Source organism: Cynocephalus volans, chromosome 7 (assembly GCF_027409185.1).
Source record: "Cynocephalus volans isolate mCynVol1 chromosome 7, mCynVol1.pri, whole genome shotgun sequence".
NCBI lineage: Eukaryota > Metazoa > Chordata > Mammalia > Dermoptera > Cynocephalidae > Cynocephalus > Cynocephalus volans.
Window position 1 is genome coordinate 89,086,468 of NC_084466.1, and position 18,391 is coordinate 89,104,858.

An 18,391-nucleotide genomic window follows, 5' to 3' on the forward strand; every position below is an offset into this window, starting at 1 on the left:
TTGGTGTTGTCAGCACCACGCTCAGCCAGTGAGTTAACCGGCCATCCCTATATAGGATCCGAACCTGTGGCCTTGGTGTTCTCAGCACCACACTCTCCTGAGTGAGCCACAGGCCGGCCTGATCTGGTCAGACTTTAAAATTTTGGCTAGTCAAATGCAAAATATTGGTTCGGTGTAGTTTTAATATCCTTTTCCCTGATCACTGGTAAGGCCATGCAAGCGTCTTTTCTTACATTTAACGCGCATTTGAGATTCCTTATGAATTGCTGGTTCATTTTCTTTGCCCATTTATATGTTTCTCCTTATTGAAGTTAATAATACTAATTCTTCATTTGTTACAAGCACTGCCAATATCTTCTCCCCATCTGGGTTTAGCTTTTTGGTTTGTGTTTTTTATGTATATGTTTTTCCTTCTAATATTGAATTTATTAGTCTTTTTCCTGGGTTTTGCTTTTCATGACTTTAAGAAATTCTTCTCAATCCTCAGGTCATAAATGTACTGTTTTCATCTATGAACTTTTGCTTTCACATCTGGGTCTTTACCCAAAATTTTTAAAAATTATTTTTGTGAAATAAATTTAGAAAAGTAGATATAACATATGCAATTTGATAATTATATTGCAAATGCTACTTGGCTTACCACCACCTAGGTAAGAAATAGACTTGCAGCATCCCAGAACTGCCCCTCCACGGTATTACTTTTTCATATAGCTTAAACTCCTCTAGTGCAGCCCTAAAAAATATTTCACTACTTTTTGAGCTTTATCATACTGTGTATGTACGTTCCTGTGTTATCTTTCACTAAACATCATGTTTTTGAGATTGGTTCCTATACATCTGCAGCCTCTAGTTCACTAGTTTTCACTGCAGGGTAGGATTCCACTTTTGTATATATTACAGTATACTATTCTGTTGATATATGCATTTTTCAAAAAGTTTGGGGATGTTAAACAATGATGCCATGAACATCCTTGTATCTGTCTGGTGCACATACATTCACTTCTCTGGGCATATATCCAGGACTGGAATGACTGGGGAATTGGTATGAATATCTTTAACACTAATAGATTTTGCCAAAATATTTTCCAAAATGATTTTACACTCTTAAAATTGATAAAAGTGCTTATTTTACTCCACACCTTGTCAGTACTTGGTATTGTCAGACTTAAGTTTTTGCCAGTCAGGTAGGGGTGTAACAGTATCTCATTGTAGTTTTAATTTGCATTTTCCTGATTGCTAAAAACACTCAACACTTTGCCTCTGCTTATTAGCTATCTAGATTTCCTCTTTTGAAAAGAGCTCATTCAGGTCTTTTACCCATTATTCTGTAGGTTTTTTCTTTATTGATTTATGAGAGGGTTCCCCCATCATGATCTACATATATTGCAACTATCTTCTCCCAGTCTGGCTTGTCTTTTTACTCTTTATAGTACCTTTTGATGAACCCAATTCATAATTTAATGTAGCTGAAGTTGTTTTTCCCGTACGGTACCATTTCTTAAGTCTTTTCCTATCTTGAGGTCATAAACACACCTCCAATAGCATCTAGACCAGCTATTCCAGCACCACTTATTACCTGTTTTCATCTTTCCCCACTCCTGTGCCACTTTTTTGTAAGGTGTGTGTGACAGCCTCCACGTGGTGAGCCTGTGCCCAGGAGTCAGGCCGTGCTCCTGTTCTGCCCAGGAGGTAGATACATAAGAGGGTTCAAGTTAATATCAGTTCATAATCAGCCTGAGAGAGAATTAAACTTGATACACAGTATAATGGGTTTGAATCCTGGTTCTTTTAAATTTTTATTTTATAATATATATATTTAATTGACACAATAATTATACATATTTATGGGGATATTTTGATACATGTATACAATGTGTGTAATGATTGTGGTTTTGCCTTTTATTAGTTGACAACCTTGGCACATTATTTAACCTCTCAGCCTTTGTTTTCTCACCTATAAAGTGAGAATAATCTTTTCTCTGGAGGTCATTATAAGATTAGAAATGATTTATGTAACATAGTTCTAATTGTACAGTCATGCACCACATAGTGATGTTTTGGTTAATGATGGACCACACATATGATGGTGGTCCTATAAGATTATAATGGACCTGAAAAGTTCCTATCACTCGGTAACGTCATAGTGCAGCACATTACTCATGTAGGAGCAGCATACCATATAGCCTAAGCATGCAGTAGATGTACCATTCAGGTTTGTGTAGGTATGCTCTATGATGTCTGCACAACAACGAGATTGCCTAATGACGCATTTCTCAGAAGGCCTCCTGTTAAATGATGCATGACTGTATAATTTGCTTTGCACAGGTACCCAGTGAGGTGGAGGATGATGCACTTCCTGTGTCACATCCAAAACAGAGCACTCCTGCTATTTCCAGGGCTTTGTCACCATCTATGCATTTTCTCAAGTCAAACCTCTGTGTACTCCCTGATTTCTTTTTCCTTTTATTCCTAAACTCCACTCTCAACAATTCCTGGAGTCATCCTTTTGATTTTTTTTTTTTTTTGCGGCTGGCCTGTATGAGGATCTGAACCCTTGACCTTGGTGTTATCAGCACCATGCCTTCCCAAGTGAGCTAACTGGCCAGCCTCTCATGTTTTTTCTGAATCCATTACTTCTGTTGAACTATATGAAATTGCTCAGACTTGGCACTTTGGGACCTGTGAATCAGTGATTTTATGTGGTGAAATGGAAATATTTCTGTCTCCACACAACCTTCTCGCAGGCCCAGCAGCCTCCTGGCTGCCTTCCTGCCTCTGTACTTATTTTCCAGGCTAATCTCCTGTAACATCCAGTATTATACTTTTTAACATGTCAGTCAGCTTCTTGCACTTGCTTAAAATGTTTCAAAGATGGGAGTGTTTACAATATGATTCATTGGCACGTAAGAAGAAAATGTTAGCGCTTCAATACATTTTTAAAAATTCACCTCAATTTGTTGTTGATGTTTGCATGTTTATTTTATAATGTGTGTGTTACGGATTGGTGTGTGCTGCTCGTGATCTAAAAAGCTTAGACCACAGCCATTAGGGCACTTAGGTTTTGATTAAGTATCCAGTTATTTGGTCCATGTATTCTTGGTTGCCTTTTATCTGTCTCCACAGCTAGTTTATTAACAGTCCTTGTGACTATCTCCAAAATACCTTTGGGTCTATCTCTTAGGTTATTTGAGTACCCATCTCTTCCTCTGAATTATAAATCTTCGAGAACAGACATTGTCTTTGTTTTTTGTGGTCACCCAGGACTTAAGTACCTGAATAAATATTTGAATTTAGATAATGGAGAACTCCTACAAATTAGTAAAGAAAAATACTAAGACTTCCTTAATTAATAGTTAAAGGACAACAGTTCACAAAAGAAGGATATAGACTAAGGAAATGTTTGACCATACTAGTAAATTTAAAATTTTCAATTAAATATTAAAACTAACTCTGACAATTATATTCCAACAGGCAATCCATCTCGAAGATTCAAGTCTGTACCACCTCGTGATTTAGGCAATTTGGATAAGGGACAAGTAAATCTTTCTATTTTTATATATTCAGACATAGATTACTTGGGCTTGAAATTGATTTGCTGAGTTGTTCCTTTTTTTTTACTGACTTAAGTTTCTAAACCATGTATAAAGGGGACTTTTTATTTAACATTTTATATATAACACCAACACTAGTCACAGAACCCCGTAATTTTAGAATCTGGCTTTAGGAACAACTTTTAGCTGCTTCAAATGTCTTGTTCTTACAGGCTGCCTTGCCCGGGGAGCCACTTGAGTCAGTGAACTTTCCTGATCCTGAATATGAAGAGAAGGAAGAAAACGAAGAAATTCAGGGAGTAATCTATCATCCTGATGGAAAGGTTAAAAAAGATTTTTAAATAATGAATTCTATAAAAAATAAATATGGATTAAAATAGACTTGAAACAGATTCTAGAACAGATGATCTGTTAACAGTGGCTTCACTTCAGTGCCTTGGAGCTTGAACCTTCGGACTCCACTCAGAGTGCTCAGAGCATGACACGCGTTTAGTGGCCGTTTCTAGTTGAGAGATACACAGCAAAAGAAGGAAGACAGTCCCTTTGTTTAAACTTCGTTCTTGCCCCAAACAGCACGAAAGCCTTTGTAATCCTTAACTCTTTTTTATTTTTATTTTTTTTTGTGTGGCTGGCTGGCATGCTCTGAGCTAACCTGCCAGCCTAATCCTTACCTCCTTTTAAAAGCCTCAGTTCATTCTAGGCCTTCCTTTCCTGCAGCCTTTCTTCTGTTTATCCCAGGTCGGGGCCCCCTTCTCCAGCTCCATCCTGCACAGTTTTGTCTTGTTTGTAGGAAAGTTTTGAGTGGGAAAACTGCCTCACTGAGTGTCCAGCTAAAAGAGGCAGTGAAAAGGGAAGGGACATACATAGGGTACAGGGAAGTGATGAGGGAATTTTTCCTCAAGTATATGGAAAATTCACTTTTTCAAATACCCTAGTCTGATCCATTTTAATTGAAATGATAGGGCCATATTTCACTGCTGGCTTTGAGGAATGTAAGGAGGACAAATAACAGCCACCAAAAGGAAGCAGTGACTTTCCTGTACAAAGTCGACTTCAGGGGAACATTACCGATGACGAAAAGTGTTTTTTTTTTTTTTTTTTTTTTTTTTTTTTAGCTGAATTATGGCTAATAAATGGAAAAGGACTGAGATTAGAAAATCACCAGTTTGGGGCCGAGCCCGTGGCGCACTCGGTAGAGTGCTGCGCTGGGAGCGCAGTGACGCTCCCGCCGCGGGTTCGGATCCTATATAGGAATGCCCGGTGCACTCACTGGCTGAGTGCCCGGTCACGATAAAGACAAGAAAATCACCAGTTTGCAACCTCTGATGAAATAAAGGACCTATTCCATTTTTTGGAGGATGTTTTACTTTTTATTATTAAGAAATCAAAGTAGGCAATTAGGAAGAGAGGTAGGTATATTTTGATCACATGGTGTCAGGAGGAAATCTTACCTATTGATAACTTGTGCTTTTCTAAGGTGGAAAAGGTTTGTAACAACGGGTGCCGTTTTATTCTGTTTCCCAATGGAACGCGGAAGGAAGTGGGTGCGGACGGGAAGACCATCACCCTCACCTTCTTGAACGGTGACGTGAAGCAGGTCATGCCAGACGAGAGAGTGGTATGTTCCCGCAGGGGCCTTTCCGTGGTGGCTGCCCCGCCTCTGCGGGAAGGGCGCGCTGACGTGTGTCTTTACAGATCTACTACTATGCAGCGGCCGGGACCACCCACACCACCTACCCGCAAGGCCTGGAAGTCTTACATTTCTCCAGCGGACAAATAGGTACAAACTCGCTGCTCCTACTCCTTATTAAATTCTTTCCCTCCTTTAAAAAATATTTATGGTAACCTTTTTAAAACAGAAAAACATTTCCCAGATGGAAGAAAAGAAATCACGTTTCCTGACCAGACTATTAAAAATTTATTTGCTGATGGACAAGAAGAAAGCATTTTTCCAGATGGTACAATTGTCAGAGTACAACGGTATGACACCTTTTAAATTTGTTTCTAGATTTTCATGGCTCAGTGTTTATTACCAATTGAATATTTAAAAATCTAAAATATTTGTCTATAAGTCATTCAAAATTTCAGTGAGTTTGAAAATAGGTGAGACAAGTTCTCAGCATTTTGGCATTTAGAACTAGTTTGAGATAGGTAGGCTCTTGGTAACGATTTTGCTACATAATCTACAGTTAGTCTTTAGCCTAGAGCTGTAGAGGTAGTCTGTACTCGTACAGCATTCCAGGAAATGGGAATGGCAAGTATTTGTCTAGAAATGTTTGGTGAGATTTGAAAACGTGAATGATAGGCCGGCCCGTGGCTCACTTGGGAGAGTGTGGTGCTGATAACACCAAGGCCACGGGTTCGGATCCTATATAGGGATGGCCGGTTAACTCACTGGCTGAGCGTGGTGCTGACAACACCAAGCCAAGGGTTGAGATCCCCTTACCGGTCATCTTTAAAAAAAAAAAAGAAAAGAAAAGAAAACGTGAATGAGACAGAAAGAAGGAAGGTTGTCCTGTGAGTTTTTAAGAATGACCAAACAGTGGCACCACGGTTAGACTATATCTCCTCTTGCTCGTATTTTGAATTTCTGGATCTGTCTGCCCCAGCTGGATAAGTTCTTTACTCTGGCCTCCCTGATCCATTTCTTTAAAATCAACAACCTCTTTCTTTATCCTTCTGAGAGTTACATTTCTTGAAGTTAGACGCTTCTTCAGCCCATGATAAAGAGCTCCTCATGCTCACCATTTTAATTAAAACTAGGGCATAGGTTTGCCACATCCAGTGGCGTATTTTAAGTTTTCATCCTCCTTTCCTGGAGTGTGACAATTAAATATCCATTAACCTTGATACAAATAACATGTTATAGTTACATTTAACTAACCTGAATCCTGTGATATAATCACTTGGCAAAAAAAAAAAAAAAAAGGTAAAAACACTACATTCGGATAATGTGGAAACTCGTCATGATAGTGTTTTTCCCTTAATGTGGTTTGAAACTTTATCTGGTGCTCGACTAAGTAAATAGCAATTTGTTCTAAAGTCAGAGGAAAAACTTATGTGTACAGTATGTTTTGAATGATTTCAAAAATGTTTCAAGTTTTCTAACTCTTAATTTTGAAATTTTCTATAACAAAAAGTAGAGAAAATATGAAAATGCTAGGTACCCATACATCCAACTTCAACTAGTATTACATCACGCCAATCTTTTTCATCTATACTCGGGCAAATTCCAGATATTATTATATTAGTTCATTCAAGATTATTTTGGCATTTTTGACTTTCAGCAATGGTTTTCAAACTTTAGTATGAATTAAAATCACGTGGATTATTTAAATGCAACTTGCTTGGCTCCACCCCAGTAATTTGCATTTCTGACAAGTTCTCAGGTGATGCTTACACTTCAGGGGGGCAGGGACTGCACTGGTCAAGGAGCAGCTGTGAGTGGCTTTGTGTCTCTCACTTGTATGTGGTACAGAGCCATGCCATTCATAGAAAAAAACCTCACAGTGCCAGCACCTGCTTATCTGTGTTCAGAAGTGGTGATTGTCACTCATTAGCCCAGGCTTGTGTTTATGATGGCACATCATACCTGTATTTGGGGGTTCCACAGACATGTCAAGAAATCAACCTGGTGTTAACTATTTTTCATATTATTTTTTTGTACCATTGTTTCAAAATAGATCTGAAGTGTGATCATGCCCCTTCGCAGGAATATCTCTCTTCCCCACCTGATATAGAGGATGCACCCAGATGGTTTTCAACTTAGTGAAAAGGAGGGTCAAAACCGAAGTAACCAGAGTTTTAATACATGATCAATTCCTTTTAGAGGCTGAAGACGTGAAAAAATAAGAAAAACCAAAACAAAAGAAAAAACATTTGGTGGTGAAAATATAAATTTATTAAAACAAGCTTTTCATGGGTACATATAAATGCCCATCTGATAACTGCAACCATCAGCCTGAAGCAGAAACATTGTAGAAAGAATTTGCAGTAGGGACAATGACCTAGAGAGGTCTCTAGGATAAGAAATAACTGCCAGAATCAAAAGGCTACTTTTAAATAGTTCTCCTGTTGTATATTTCATATTTTTTAAGAGATTAAATTCTATTTTAAATTTTTCAGTGATGGCAACAAAATCATAGAGTTTAATAATGGCCAAAGAGAACTCCATACTGCCCAGTTCAAGAGACGGGAATATCCAGATGGCACAGTTAAAACTGTGTATACAAATGGTCATCAAGAAACCAAATACACATCTGGTCGAATAAGAGTTAAGGACAAGGATGGTAATGTTCTCATGGACACAGAATTGTAATGCTCCTTGTGTGCCTTAATCATGAAGTAACACTGATTTTCTTGTTTAAACAATATACATTTAACTTATATAGACTGTGTGTGTGAGTGTATGTGTGTATATAAATTGTAAAGATTATGTTTGGATTCTAAAATAAAAGTTTACACTGCATCTTGTTCAGTTTTATATTCTTTGAAATGCACAAGGAAAGCTTTTGTATAATTCACTACCCTGTCTTTCTTTTACTAAGGAAAGCATCATTACTTTATCTCTGTTATAAACTATAGGTTTTGAAAATAATGAGTGCTTTTATTGATTGGAGATGGTTATAAAAACCAACAAGTGCACAAAGTACTTCACATGGATGTCCCACAGGCACATCGGCCATAGAACATGGACTTGACAGAAAGTGTGCTCAAGGAGTAAGTGAATGTGTCTCTAGCCAAAATGTTAAATTAGTACCAAGATTAAAGCATTTGATCTACTGCAGAGGTTCATTAATTGATATAGAATGGGAAGTTACAATGATGAATACAAATAAGTCAAACAGTAATACAAGTAGTAGATAATCATAGGAGAAAGCAGTTACAAGAAGGCTGACTAACTTGTCAGAAATGGGAAACATGAGTGGAAGGGTGTAATAGCTTGTGTTAACTGATGAACCACAGCTACCTCGATGTTATCATTGATAAAACTGTAGGCTGACAGAAGTAAGGTGTCCTTTAAAGACAGGCAAGCCACCTACCTACTTGTAGATTTAATTACAGATTGGTCTAGATAGACCTTACCTGTCACTTAGTGCAGTAGGACAATAAGTGTTGACAATGACTCAAACCTTAAAGGAGAAGGCTGATAAATGAGTTAAAACTTTGTGAAAAGTTTCTACTATACCGAACAGATGAGAAGATACCTATATGTGGCAAAGGATTACTATCCAGAATATATAAAGAATTCCTACAAATCAATAAGAAAATCGCAAACAACTCAACAGAAAAATGAACAAAGGATATCAAGAAGCAATAAACAAGTGGCAGAATGCTCTCTGACTCTAATAAACCAGTGAATGCATACTGAAACAATGAGATGCCTTTTTATACTACTATATTCCAGCAAAAAAAAAAGGTGTGGCTACACCAAGTGCTGGCAAGGAACTCAGACGACTCATGGTGGAGTAAACTGGTAAAACTAGTTTTTAGAAAGCAGTTACCCCATGACCCCGCAAATTCCACTACTATGTACATATACTATAAAACCTCTCACAACTATACAAGTGTTGTATAGAATATTTGTAATTGAGTAATTCAATATAGTGCAAATACAGTGCAAATAAAATAGTGAGAAAATAAAAACATATTAGTCTGTTTCTGTTGCTTATAACAAAATATATGGAACTGGGTATTTTATAAAGAAAATGAAATGTATTGCTTATAGTTTTGGAGGCTGGGTAGTCCACAGTGCAGAGAAAGCATCTGGTGAGGGTCTTGGTGGCGACAGTGACCCAGGAGTCTCATGTGGCAGAAAATGGCAGAGCAGAAAGCAAACTTCTCATTTGCTTTCTTTTTAAAGCCCTCAGAACCACACCCATGACCATCATTAATCCATTCACTACAGCATGGCCCTACAATCTAATCACCTCTTCAAGGCCCACCTTTGAATTACCATAATAGGATTTCCCACCCTCAACAGTTACAATGGGATTTAAGCTTCATTGAGGTTGGGGGGGGGGGCATCCAATCTACAGAAATTGTGTAATGCCACATACATTTAAAAATATACAGAGCAGTACTATATATCTCATGGATGCATTCATACACAGCAAAATTATAAAGACCTATGTAGCAAAATTATAAAGACCTATGTAAGAATGACAAAACACCAAATCACATAGTGTTCACCTCTATGGGAGGAAGAATGTGACTGGGGAGGGGCACTACAGGGTCCTTCAACTGTACTGATAATATCTTCTTAAGCTGAATCAGTTATAAAATGAACTATTTTATCATGTCTAAACTATTTCAATATGAAATTATAGTAAAATAAGATGTTTAAAGCAAATATTTATTAACTACTTTTCTGATTTTTTGCCCCCCTAACTGAATTCCTAACAGTTCAACATGTAAGAATGGGGGTGGGGGGTCAGCACAATTTCAGAACAAGTCAAGAAACCAAGTGTGAAATGGTCTAAACATAACAAAACTTTCTGAGGGCTGCTGCAGATGCTCTGCACTGTGTAAATGAAAAACAAAATATATGTTATTTTAAACCTTTGCTTCATGTTAGTGTTACAGTCTAGCTGTTGAATCACTTGTTAGATTTATGTGAATGGACAAGATAAAGAGCTGGTTACCCTAGTACTGTAATAACTTTGTTATTAGGATGCTCATTGTTCAGTAGTTCTATATGCATGCCATAGATTCGTGTGCTTAAATTATTTATGGTGCCCCCCTTTTCCTGCTCACGCCATACTTAGCTGCTACTGTGACAGTCACGACAGCCATGCCAAGAATTCTTACAGATATGGGACCTCTTTGATACTGGTGCTCAACAGGTGAGAAGGGCCTAAGAAGAAATCTGGAAGAGAGATTCTTGCTGAGCTTTGTTGTCATTCCTTTGAGAAATTAAGGAAAAGGCCAAGGATGCTTTTATGAGCAATTTAGCATTAATTTCTGCTGTATTAGTCGCACACCTTATGCTGACTAGAAGGGGGAACAAGAACTTAAGACTCACATCACTCATCTCCGTCTGTGAGCACCATTTCTACTAATGACATATGAACTGGATACTGTTCATCTTCATATAATGTCAGTACTGGTTCTGGTGTCTGAGCCTAAAATTAGGAGATACAGTTGTCAAGAAAACACAATGTCTGCTGCCTCTTCCCTTCCATATCTGGCCATTCACAGAAGAGGGAAAAGGCATTCTCTTGGTTTATTGATTTTTTTCTTTTGGCAGCTGGCCAGTACAGGGATCGAACCCCAGACCTTGATGTTATCAGCACCACGCTGTAGCCAACTGAGCTAACTAGCCAGCTTTTATCTATAATTTATACCCTACTTCAAAAGGCATCTATGATGGTTTCCTGCTAAATCCCATTCCTTCCATTCTCCTGCTCTATTTAAATTATAATGCCTCCCCCCACACACAGTTCTGGATGGAGCCAATTAACACCATCATCCCTGTTAAAGTTCAGTTACATTTCACACATACAGCATCACACCTTTATGCATAATCTGACCAAAATTTGAGTGTTATTCATAGAAGTGAAAAAATACCTACCTGTAAGAAATGCTTGCCCTATTTTCACTTGCTTCTTGAGAGAAACGCTGGATGAACTAGTTACACCACTCTGCACACACAATAGCCTATGTATAGGGATTTTCAAAATACACTTTCTAGTAATAGCATTGTCTCTTTATGAGCTCTTTTTTTGTCATAGCCAGTGTGTCAGGAATCCCCAAATCCTGGCAACCAGCCCAGTGATGACCACCAAACCACCACTGGAAGCCCCCTGGTCTCCTGAACTGAGGTGGTGGGGGAGATGGGCCCACCAGGAGAACACTGGGGCACAGCAAGGACCGCTGATCCACCCTATAATCAGCACATGGCCACTCTGTGTAGACTGGTCAGGAATATAGAACTGCAGGGGGTGCAGTTTGCTGAAAAGACTCAGGTCCAAACCAGAGTTTCTACACAACTCAGGTGTACTAAATCTCAAGGGACCTGGAAGTGCTTACAGTCAACCATTAAAACCTGAGCTGCACAAAAAGCCTTCCCTAGGGAATCAGCAGTAAAGCAGCAATTTAGCTCAATCACCGGGCTCAAGTACGGGTCCCCACAGGATGTTCCCGCATTTTAGAAGTAAGCAAAGGATGACAAACTAGTTCCAGTGCAGAGTTTAAGTGGCAGGAACAGCAAATAATCCAACACAGAACTAAAAGAAAAAACAATACCCACAGACGAGAGACAAAGTTTGATATTAACTAGTAAAGGTCTCACATCACCAAAGAACACCTATAAAACCTAGAAGGACCGGAAGCCCCCTGGGCTCCCTAGCCAGGGAGGGGAGAGGGCTGGGGCCTGAGCCATGCCTCCTGACACCTGAAACCAGCTCAGCGATGACCACTGAGTGGCTGCAGTAAGTGCTCTGGGCTACTGAGCTGCCGCTAAGGGGGGCCGGGGGCCTTGGGCCTCAGCCATGCCCACTGACACAACCAGCCCAGCCACGACCACTGAGCTGCTGCAGGAAGTACCAGGCTCCCGAGCCAGGGCACTGGGGGGGCTGGTGGGTTTTGGCCACACACCCCCGACATCTGCAACCAGCCCAGTGATGACCACCAAACCACCACTGGAAGCCCCCTGGTCTCCTGAACTGAGGTGGTGGGGAGCTGACGTGCATTCAGCCGAGCAACAATCAAGCCACCAATGGAAGCCCCCTGGTCTCTCCTGCAGGAATCAACTATGCCTCCCTCCATCCCCCGTTCCCACCCTATTTCCTTCCCCCTTCACCTCTCCCCCTCTCCAACTGCTCCACAATCTCTTAGAATGTAAAAAAAATGATAATATACATAAATAAAATTTTTAAAAGTTGCATTCTCTTGCCTATAGAAGCCAGTTTTATCTATTTTTTATATCTCCATATTGGCTGGCACACAGTAAGCACTTAGTGTTTTCTGAATCATAAGCTTATTTATGGAAGCAACTATGAAGTTTAAGTACAGTAGTCTTATATGGAAAAATACTAGCTCAAATAACTTTTAAACATTCTACTGCTCTGAAAAGTCACCTCTCCCAGGGTGATGGAGACTCAAAGGATTACTCAAAGCCCATTTCTTCTGAGCAGTGAGAGGCCCAAAAGGGTTAATTCCACGCAAGTACTTCAAGAGAGGATTCCTCAGAAAATAGCCCTGAATCAGGTTTTCTCCCAATTTTTATTCTCCAGGCAAGAAAGTTACAGAAAAGGAACATAGGTGGTTACAAAAAGAACAATGAGATAATCATTATACTTTTTCCATCATGAGGTTTAGCTGCACCAAGGACGACTGCAGAGCAAGCATATTTGCTGTGTTACAATTTTCTTATCTACAACCGAGACTTTAGTCCTGGGAAAGTTTTCTGTTTTTCCCAAGCTTAGCATTTCTATGTTAAGTACTAAAAAGTCAGGCTATACCTTAAACTACATGGCTTTGGAAGCTAGGCCCTGTGAAATACATTTGCTTTATTAATGTTGGTATTCTCCACAAAAAGTGAATATTCATGTTCTTGAAAAATATATGTGAGTACATTAGCCCTGTGGAGTCCATTATTCAATCCCTGTTTCAAAACATAAAAGACAAATCAGCAAAAAGACACATTATGAGTAAAGGGATATAGCCATTTAAAAATATACAATTTTAAACCAAACTGTACTTAAATTAGGGAATAGGAGTTTTTAACATAAGTATAGTTGACATGGAGAATTTAATTAAAAAAAAAATAGTAATCTGGAACAAATTTGGGTACTTTCTGGTTAAGATGAATTCTTCTATCCCTGAAAATGATATTTTATTTTGCAACCCTACTAAATCATTATATATATCTAGACAAGAACATAATCTGATGTGACTTGCATAATTTTTTTAAAAATTATTTTTTATTTTTGGCACCTGACCAGTTATGGGGATCTGAACCCCTGACTTTGGTATAATCAACACCACGCACTAACCAACTGAGCTAACCAGCCTGTCCTTGCACAAAACATCAGAAAATTCCACATAGAAGTCCAGATCTGTAGTTCATCTAGGGGAAAAAAATATCTGGCAGCGCAGGGTTGGTCTTAACACGTAGCCATAACTGGCTAGAGCTGAGGAGGGGCTGCTTCCTTTGGAGGAGGTTAGTCTTCTTCACCTGCCACTTCCTTTCCACTCATTGTTTAAACTCAGTCTACCTCACCCAGTAAGACATCTGCTTGACTCCTATAGGTGTTCAACCTTGGGAGCAAATTTGATAAAAATGGCTACTCTGTTGGGACTCACAGTGAGACAGAAGCATTCCTCAAGGTTGATTCTAATCACTCCACACAGAGCTCAGAGAAATGACTTGTGGAATATGTTTATAAGATTTAGGAGAAGTACTGGCATTCAATAAGCCTAAGCTCGCATTCTGGTTCTGTCAATAACCAGCTGCCAGGCCTTAAGTGGTTTTAATACCTAAAGATAAAACTACAACCATTCTTTTGGCTTCTTTCTAAGCACCCATTTAAGTGTAGGATGAGAACCTGCAGTGCTAATATACAAGCCCAGAACTGTTGTCCAAGGAATTTTAGATTTGAATTGGATAGGCCATGAAGAACTACAGAGCAAGGGGGAGTCTGGGAGTGGAAAGAAGCTACACAAAAGAGAACAAGAGAATTAAATACGGTAGTAGGAATGGAAGATAGGTTATGGATATGGGAGATTTTATGGAAGTCAGAATTTGCAGGAGGTAAAATGAATGCAATATGAGGAACTGGGGTGATTTATAGATGCGTGGTACCATTAACAAAGTTAATTTGGAAGGTTCCAAATCAAAATTTTCCTTGAAGATATCCTATATTTCTTTTTATTTCCTACATAGTCTACTACCATATGAAATATGCCTTAAAAAGTTAAAAATTATCCAAAAATATAATTACCATCTTAGTAGGGTACCAGTAAATCAACAGATTTTTTTCCACACCATGGCCAACTCTAAATGTAAACTTAACTAGGACTGAGAAATGATTTCAGAAAAACTATAGCAAATGTCAAAATATGGTTCTTCATCTAACAAACATTACAAGTTTATTCTGTGTTCTGTATCAGGGACGTAGAGAGGAATAAAATGTGGTTCATGCCCTTAAAGGGGCTTATACTAGCAGGGAGACATATAGAAATAATTAAGTGCAATAAAAAGTAACACAGGTAGTCATCTCTAGCTGGGGTGTATTTTTTTAAAAAGTTTTGTACTTATTAAGATTTATTTATTTATTTTTAATTTTTATTTTGTCGATATACAATGTGGTTGATTATTGTGGCCCATCACCGAAACCTCCCTCCCTCCTCCCTCCCCTCCCTCCCACCCAACAATGTCCTTTCTGTTTGCTTGTCGTATCAACTTCAAGGAATTGTAGTTGTTATATCTTCTTCCCCCCCACCCCCTGGTTTTTTTGTGTGTGTGTTTGTGTGATTTTATTTATTTATTTTAAGCTCCCACGAATAAGTGAGAACATGTGGTATTTCTCTTTCTGTGCCTGACTCATTTCACTTAACATAATTCTCTCAAGGTCCATCCATGTTGTTGCAAATTGCAGTATTTCATTCGTTTTTATAGCTGAGTAGTATTCCATTGTGTAGATGTACCACATTTTCCGTATCCACTCATCGATGATGGACATTTCGGCTGGTTCCAACTCTTAGCTATTGTAAAAAGTGCTGCAATGAACATTGGCGAACAGGTATACCTTCAACTTAATGATTTCCATTCCTCTGGGTATATTTCCAACAGTGGGATAGCTGGGTCATACGGCAGATCTATCTGCAATTGTTTGAGGAACCTCCATTCCATTTTCCATAGAGGCTGCACCATTTTACAGTCCCACCAACAATGTATGAGAGTTCCTTTTTCTCCGCAACCTCACCAGCATTTATCGTTCAGAGTCTTTTGGATTTTAGCCATCCTAACTTGGGTGAGATGGTATCTCACTGTAGTTTTGATTTGCATTTCCCGGATGCTGAGTGATGTTGAGCATTTTTTCATATGTCTGTTGGCCATTTGTATATCTTCCTTAGAAAATGCCTACTTAGCTCTTTTGCCCATTTTTTAAATTGCGTTGCTTGTTTTTTTCTTGTAAAGTTGTTTGAGTTCCTTGTATATTCTGGATATTAATCCTTTGTCAGATGTATATTTTGCAAATACTTTCTCCCACTCTGTCGGTTGTCTTTTAACTCTGTTGTTTCTTTTGCTGTACAGAAGCTTTTTAGTTTGATATAATCCCATTTGTTTATTTGTCCTTTGGTTGCCCGTGCTTTTGGGGTCGTATTCATGAAGTCTGTGTCCAGTCCTATTTCCTGAAGTGTTTCTCCTATGTTTTCTTTAAGCAGTTTTATTGTTTCAGGGTGTATATTTAAATCCTTAATCCATTTTGAGTTGATTTTAGTATACGGTGAGAGGTATGGGTCTAGTTTCATTCTCCTGCATATGGATATCCAGTTATCCCAGCACCATTTGCTGAAGAGGCAGTCCTTTCCCCAGTGAATAGGCTTGGTGCCTTTGTCAAAGATCAGATGGCAGTAAGTGTGTGGGTTGATTTCTGGATTCTCTATTCTATTCCACTGATCGGTGTGTCTGTTTTTATGCCAGTACCATACTGTTTTGGTTATTATGGCTTTGTAGTATAGCTTAAAGTCAGGTAGTGTTATGCCTCCAGCTTTATTTTTTTTACTCAGCATTTCTTTGGCTATGCGTGGTCTTTTATTATTCCATATAAATGTCTGAATAGTTCTTTCCATTACTGAGAAAAATGTCGTTGGAATTTTGATGGGGATTGCATTGAATTTGTATATCACTTTGGGTAGTATGGACATTTTCACTATGTTGATTCTTCCAATCCAAGAGCATGGGATATCTTTCCATCTTCTTGTATCCTCTCTAATTTCTCTCAGCAGTGGTTTGTAGTTCTCATTATAGAGATTTTTCACCTCCTTGGTTAACTCAATTCCTAAGTATTTTATTTTTTTGGTGGCTATTGTAAATGGGCAGGCTTTCTTGATTTCTCTTTCTGCATGTTCACTATTGGAGAAAAGAAATGCTACTGATTTTTGTGTGTTGATTTTGTATCCTGCTACTGTGCTGAAATCATTTATCACCTCCAAGAATTGTTTTGTAGAGGCTTTAGGCTGTTCAATATATAGGATGATGTCATCTGCAAACAGGGACAGTTTGACTTCTTCTTTTCCAATCTGGATGCCCTTTATTTCCTTCTCTTCTCTGATTGCTCTGGCTAGTACTTCCAACACTATGTTGAATAGGAGTGGTGAGAGTGGGCATCCTTGTCTGGTTCCTGTTCTTAAAGGAAAAGCTTTCAGCTTTTCCCCATTCAAGATGATATTAACAGTGGGTTTGTCATATATGGCTTTAATTATGTTGAGATACTTTCCCTCTATACCTAACTTATAGAAGGTCTTTGTCATGAATGAGTGCTGAATTTTCTCAAATGCTTTTTCAGCATCTATACAGATGATCACATGGTCCTTGTGTTTGACTTTATTAATATGGTGTATCACATTTATTGATTTGCATATGTTGAACCCTGGGATGAATCCCACTTGATTGTGGTGAATTATTTTACGTATGTGTTGCTGTATTCTGTTTGCTAGTATTTTAGTGAGGATTTTTGCATCTATATTCATCAAGGATATCGGCCTGTAGTTTTCTTTTTTGGTTATATCCTTACCTGGTTTTGGTATCAGGATGATGTTTGCTTCATAGAATGAGTTTGGGAGATTTGTGTCTGTTTCAATCTTTTGGAATAGTTGTTAAAGAATCGGTGTCAATTCCTCTTTGAATGTTTGGTAAAATTCTGCTGTGAATCCATCTGGTCCTGGGCTTTCCTTTGTTGGGAGCCTCCTGATAACAGCTTCAATCTCCTTTATTGTTATTGGTCTGTTCAAATTTTCTACGTCTTTTTTGGGAGCTTGTGTGTTTCCAGAAATTTATCCATTTCCTCCAGATTTTCAAATTTCTTGGCATATAGTTGTTTATAGTAGTCTCAAATGATTCCTTGTATTTCAGATGAATCAGTTGTAATATCACCTGTTTCATTTCTAATTTTTGTTATTTGAATCTTCTCTCTTCTTTTTTTTGTTAGCCATGCTAATGGTTTGTCAATTTTATTTATCTTTTCAAAAACCAACTTTTTGATTCATTGATCTTTTGTATTGTTTTTTGGGTTTCAATTTCATTAAGTTCTGCTCTGATCTTAATGATTTCTTTCCGTCTGCTAACTTTAGGTTTGATTGTTCTTGTTTTTCTAGTTCTTTAAGGTGAAGTGTTAGGTTGTTCACTTGCCATCTTTCCATTTTTCTGAGGTGAGCATTTAATGCAATAAATTTCCCCCTTAATACTGCTTTTGCAGTATCCCACAGGTTTTGGTATGATGTATCATTATTTTCATGAGTTTCAATAAATTTTTTGATTTCCTGCTTGATTTCTTCTTGGACCCATATGTCATTAAGTAGAATGTTGTTTAATTTCTATGTGTTTGTATAGTTTCCAGAGTTTCGTTTGTTATTGACTTCTAGTTTTAATCCACAGTGGTCTGAGAAAATACATGGGATAATTCCAATTTTTTTGAATTTGTTGAGACTTGATTTGTGACCTATTATGTGATCTTTCCTGGAGAATGATCCATGTGCTGATGAGAAGAATGAATATTCTGAGGTTGTTGGATGGAATGTTCTGTAGATATCTGCCAAGTCCAATTGGTCTAGAGTATTGTTTAGATCTTGTGTTTCTCTGCTGATTCTTTGCCTAGATGATCTGTCCAATA

At 38.3% G+C, this 18,391-nt stretch overlaps 1 protein-coding gene across 1 annotated transcript in view; it reads left to right on the forward strand.

The window, feature by feature from the left end:
* CENPJ (centromere protein J) overlaps nt 1-7,950 on the forward strand; it is a 59,550-nt gene extending 51,600 nt beyond the window's left edge. Inside the window, exons 11-16 of the mRNA XM_063102873.1 lie at nt 3,472-3,536; nt 3,764-3,874; nt 5,029-5,169; nt 5,247-5,331; nt 5,411-5,531; nt 7,677-7,950. Of these exons, the coding sequence (XP_062958943.1) occupies nt 3,472-3,536; nt 3,764-3,874; nt 5,029-5,169; nt 5,247-5,331; nt 5,411-5,531; nt 7,677-7,869 (716 nt within the window). The 3' untranslated portion in view covers nt 7,870-7,950. The remainder of the gene's footprint in view (nt 1-3,471; nt 3,537-3,763; nt 3,875-5,028; nt 5,170-5,246; nt 5,332-5,410; nt 5,532-7,676) is intronic.
* The last annotated feature ends 10,441 nt before the right edge of the window (nt 7,951-18,391 follow it).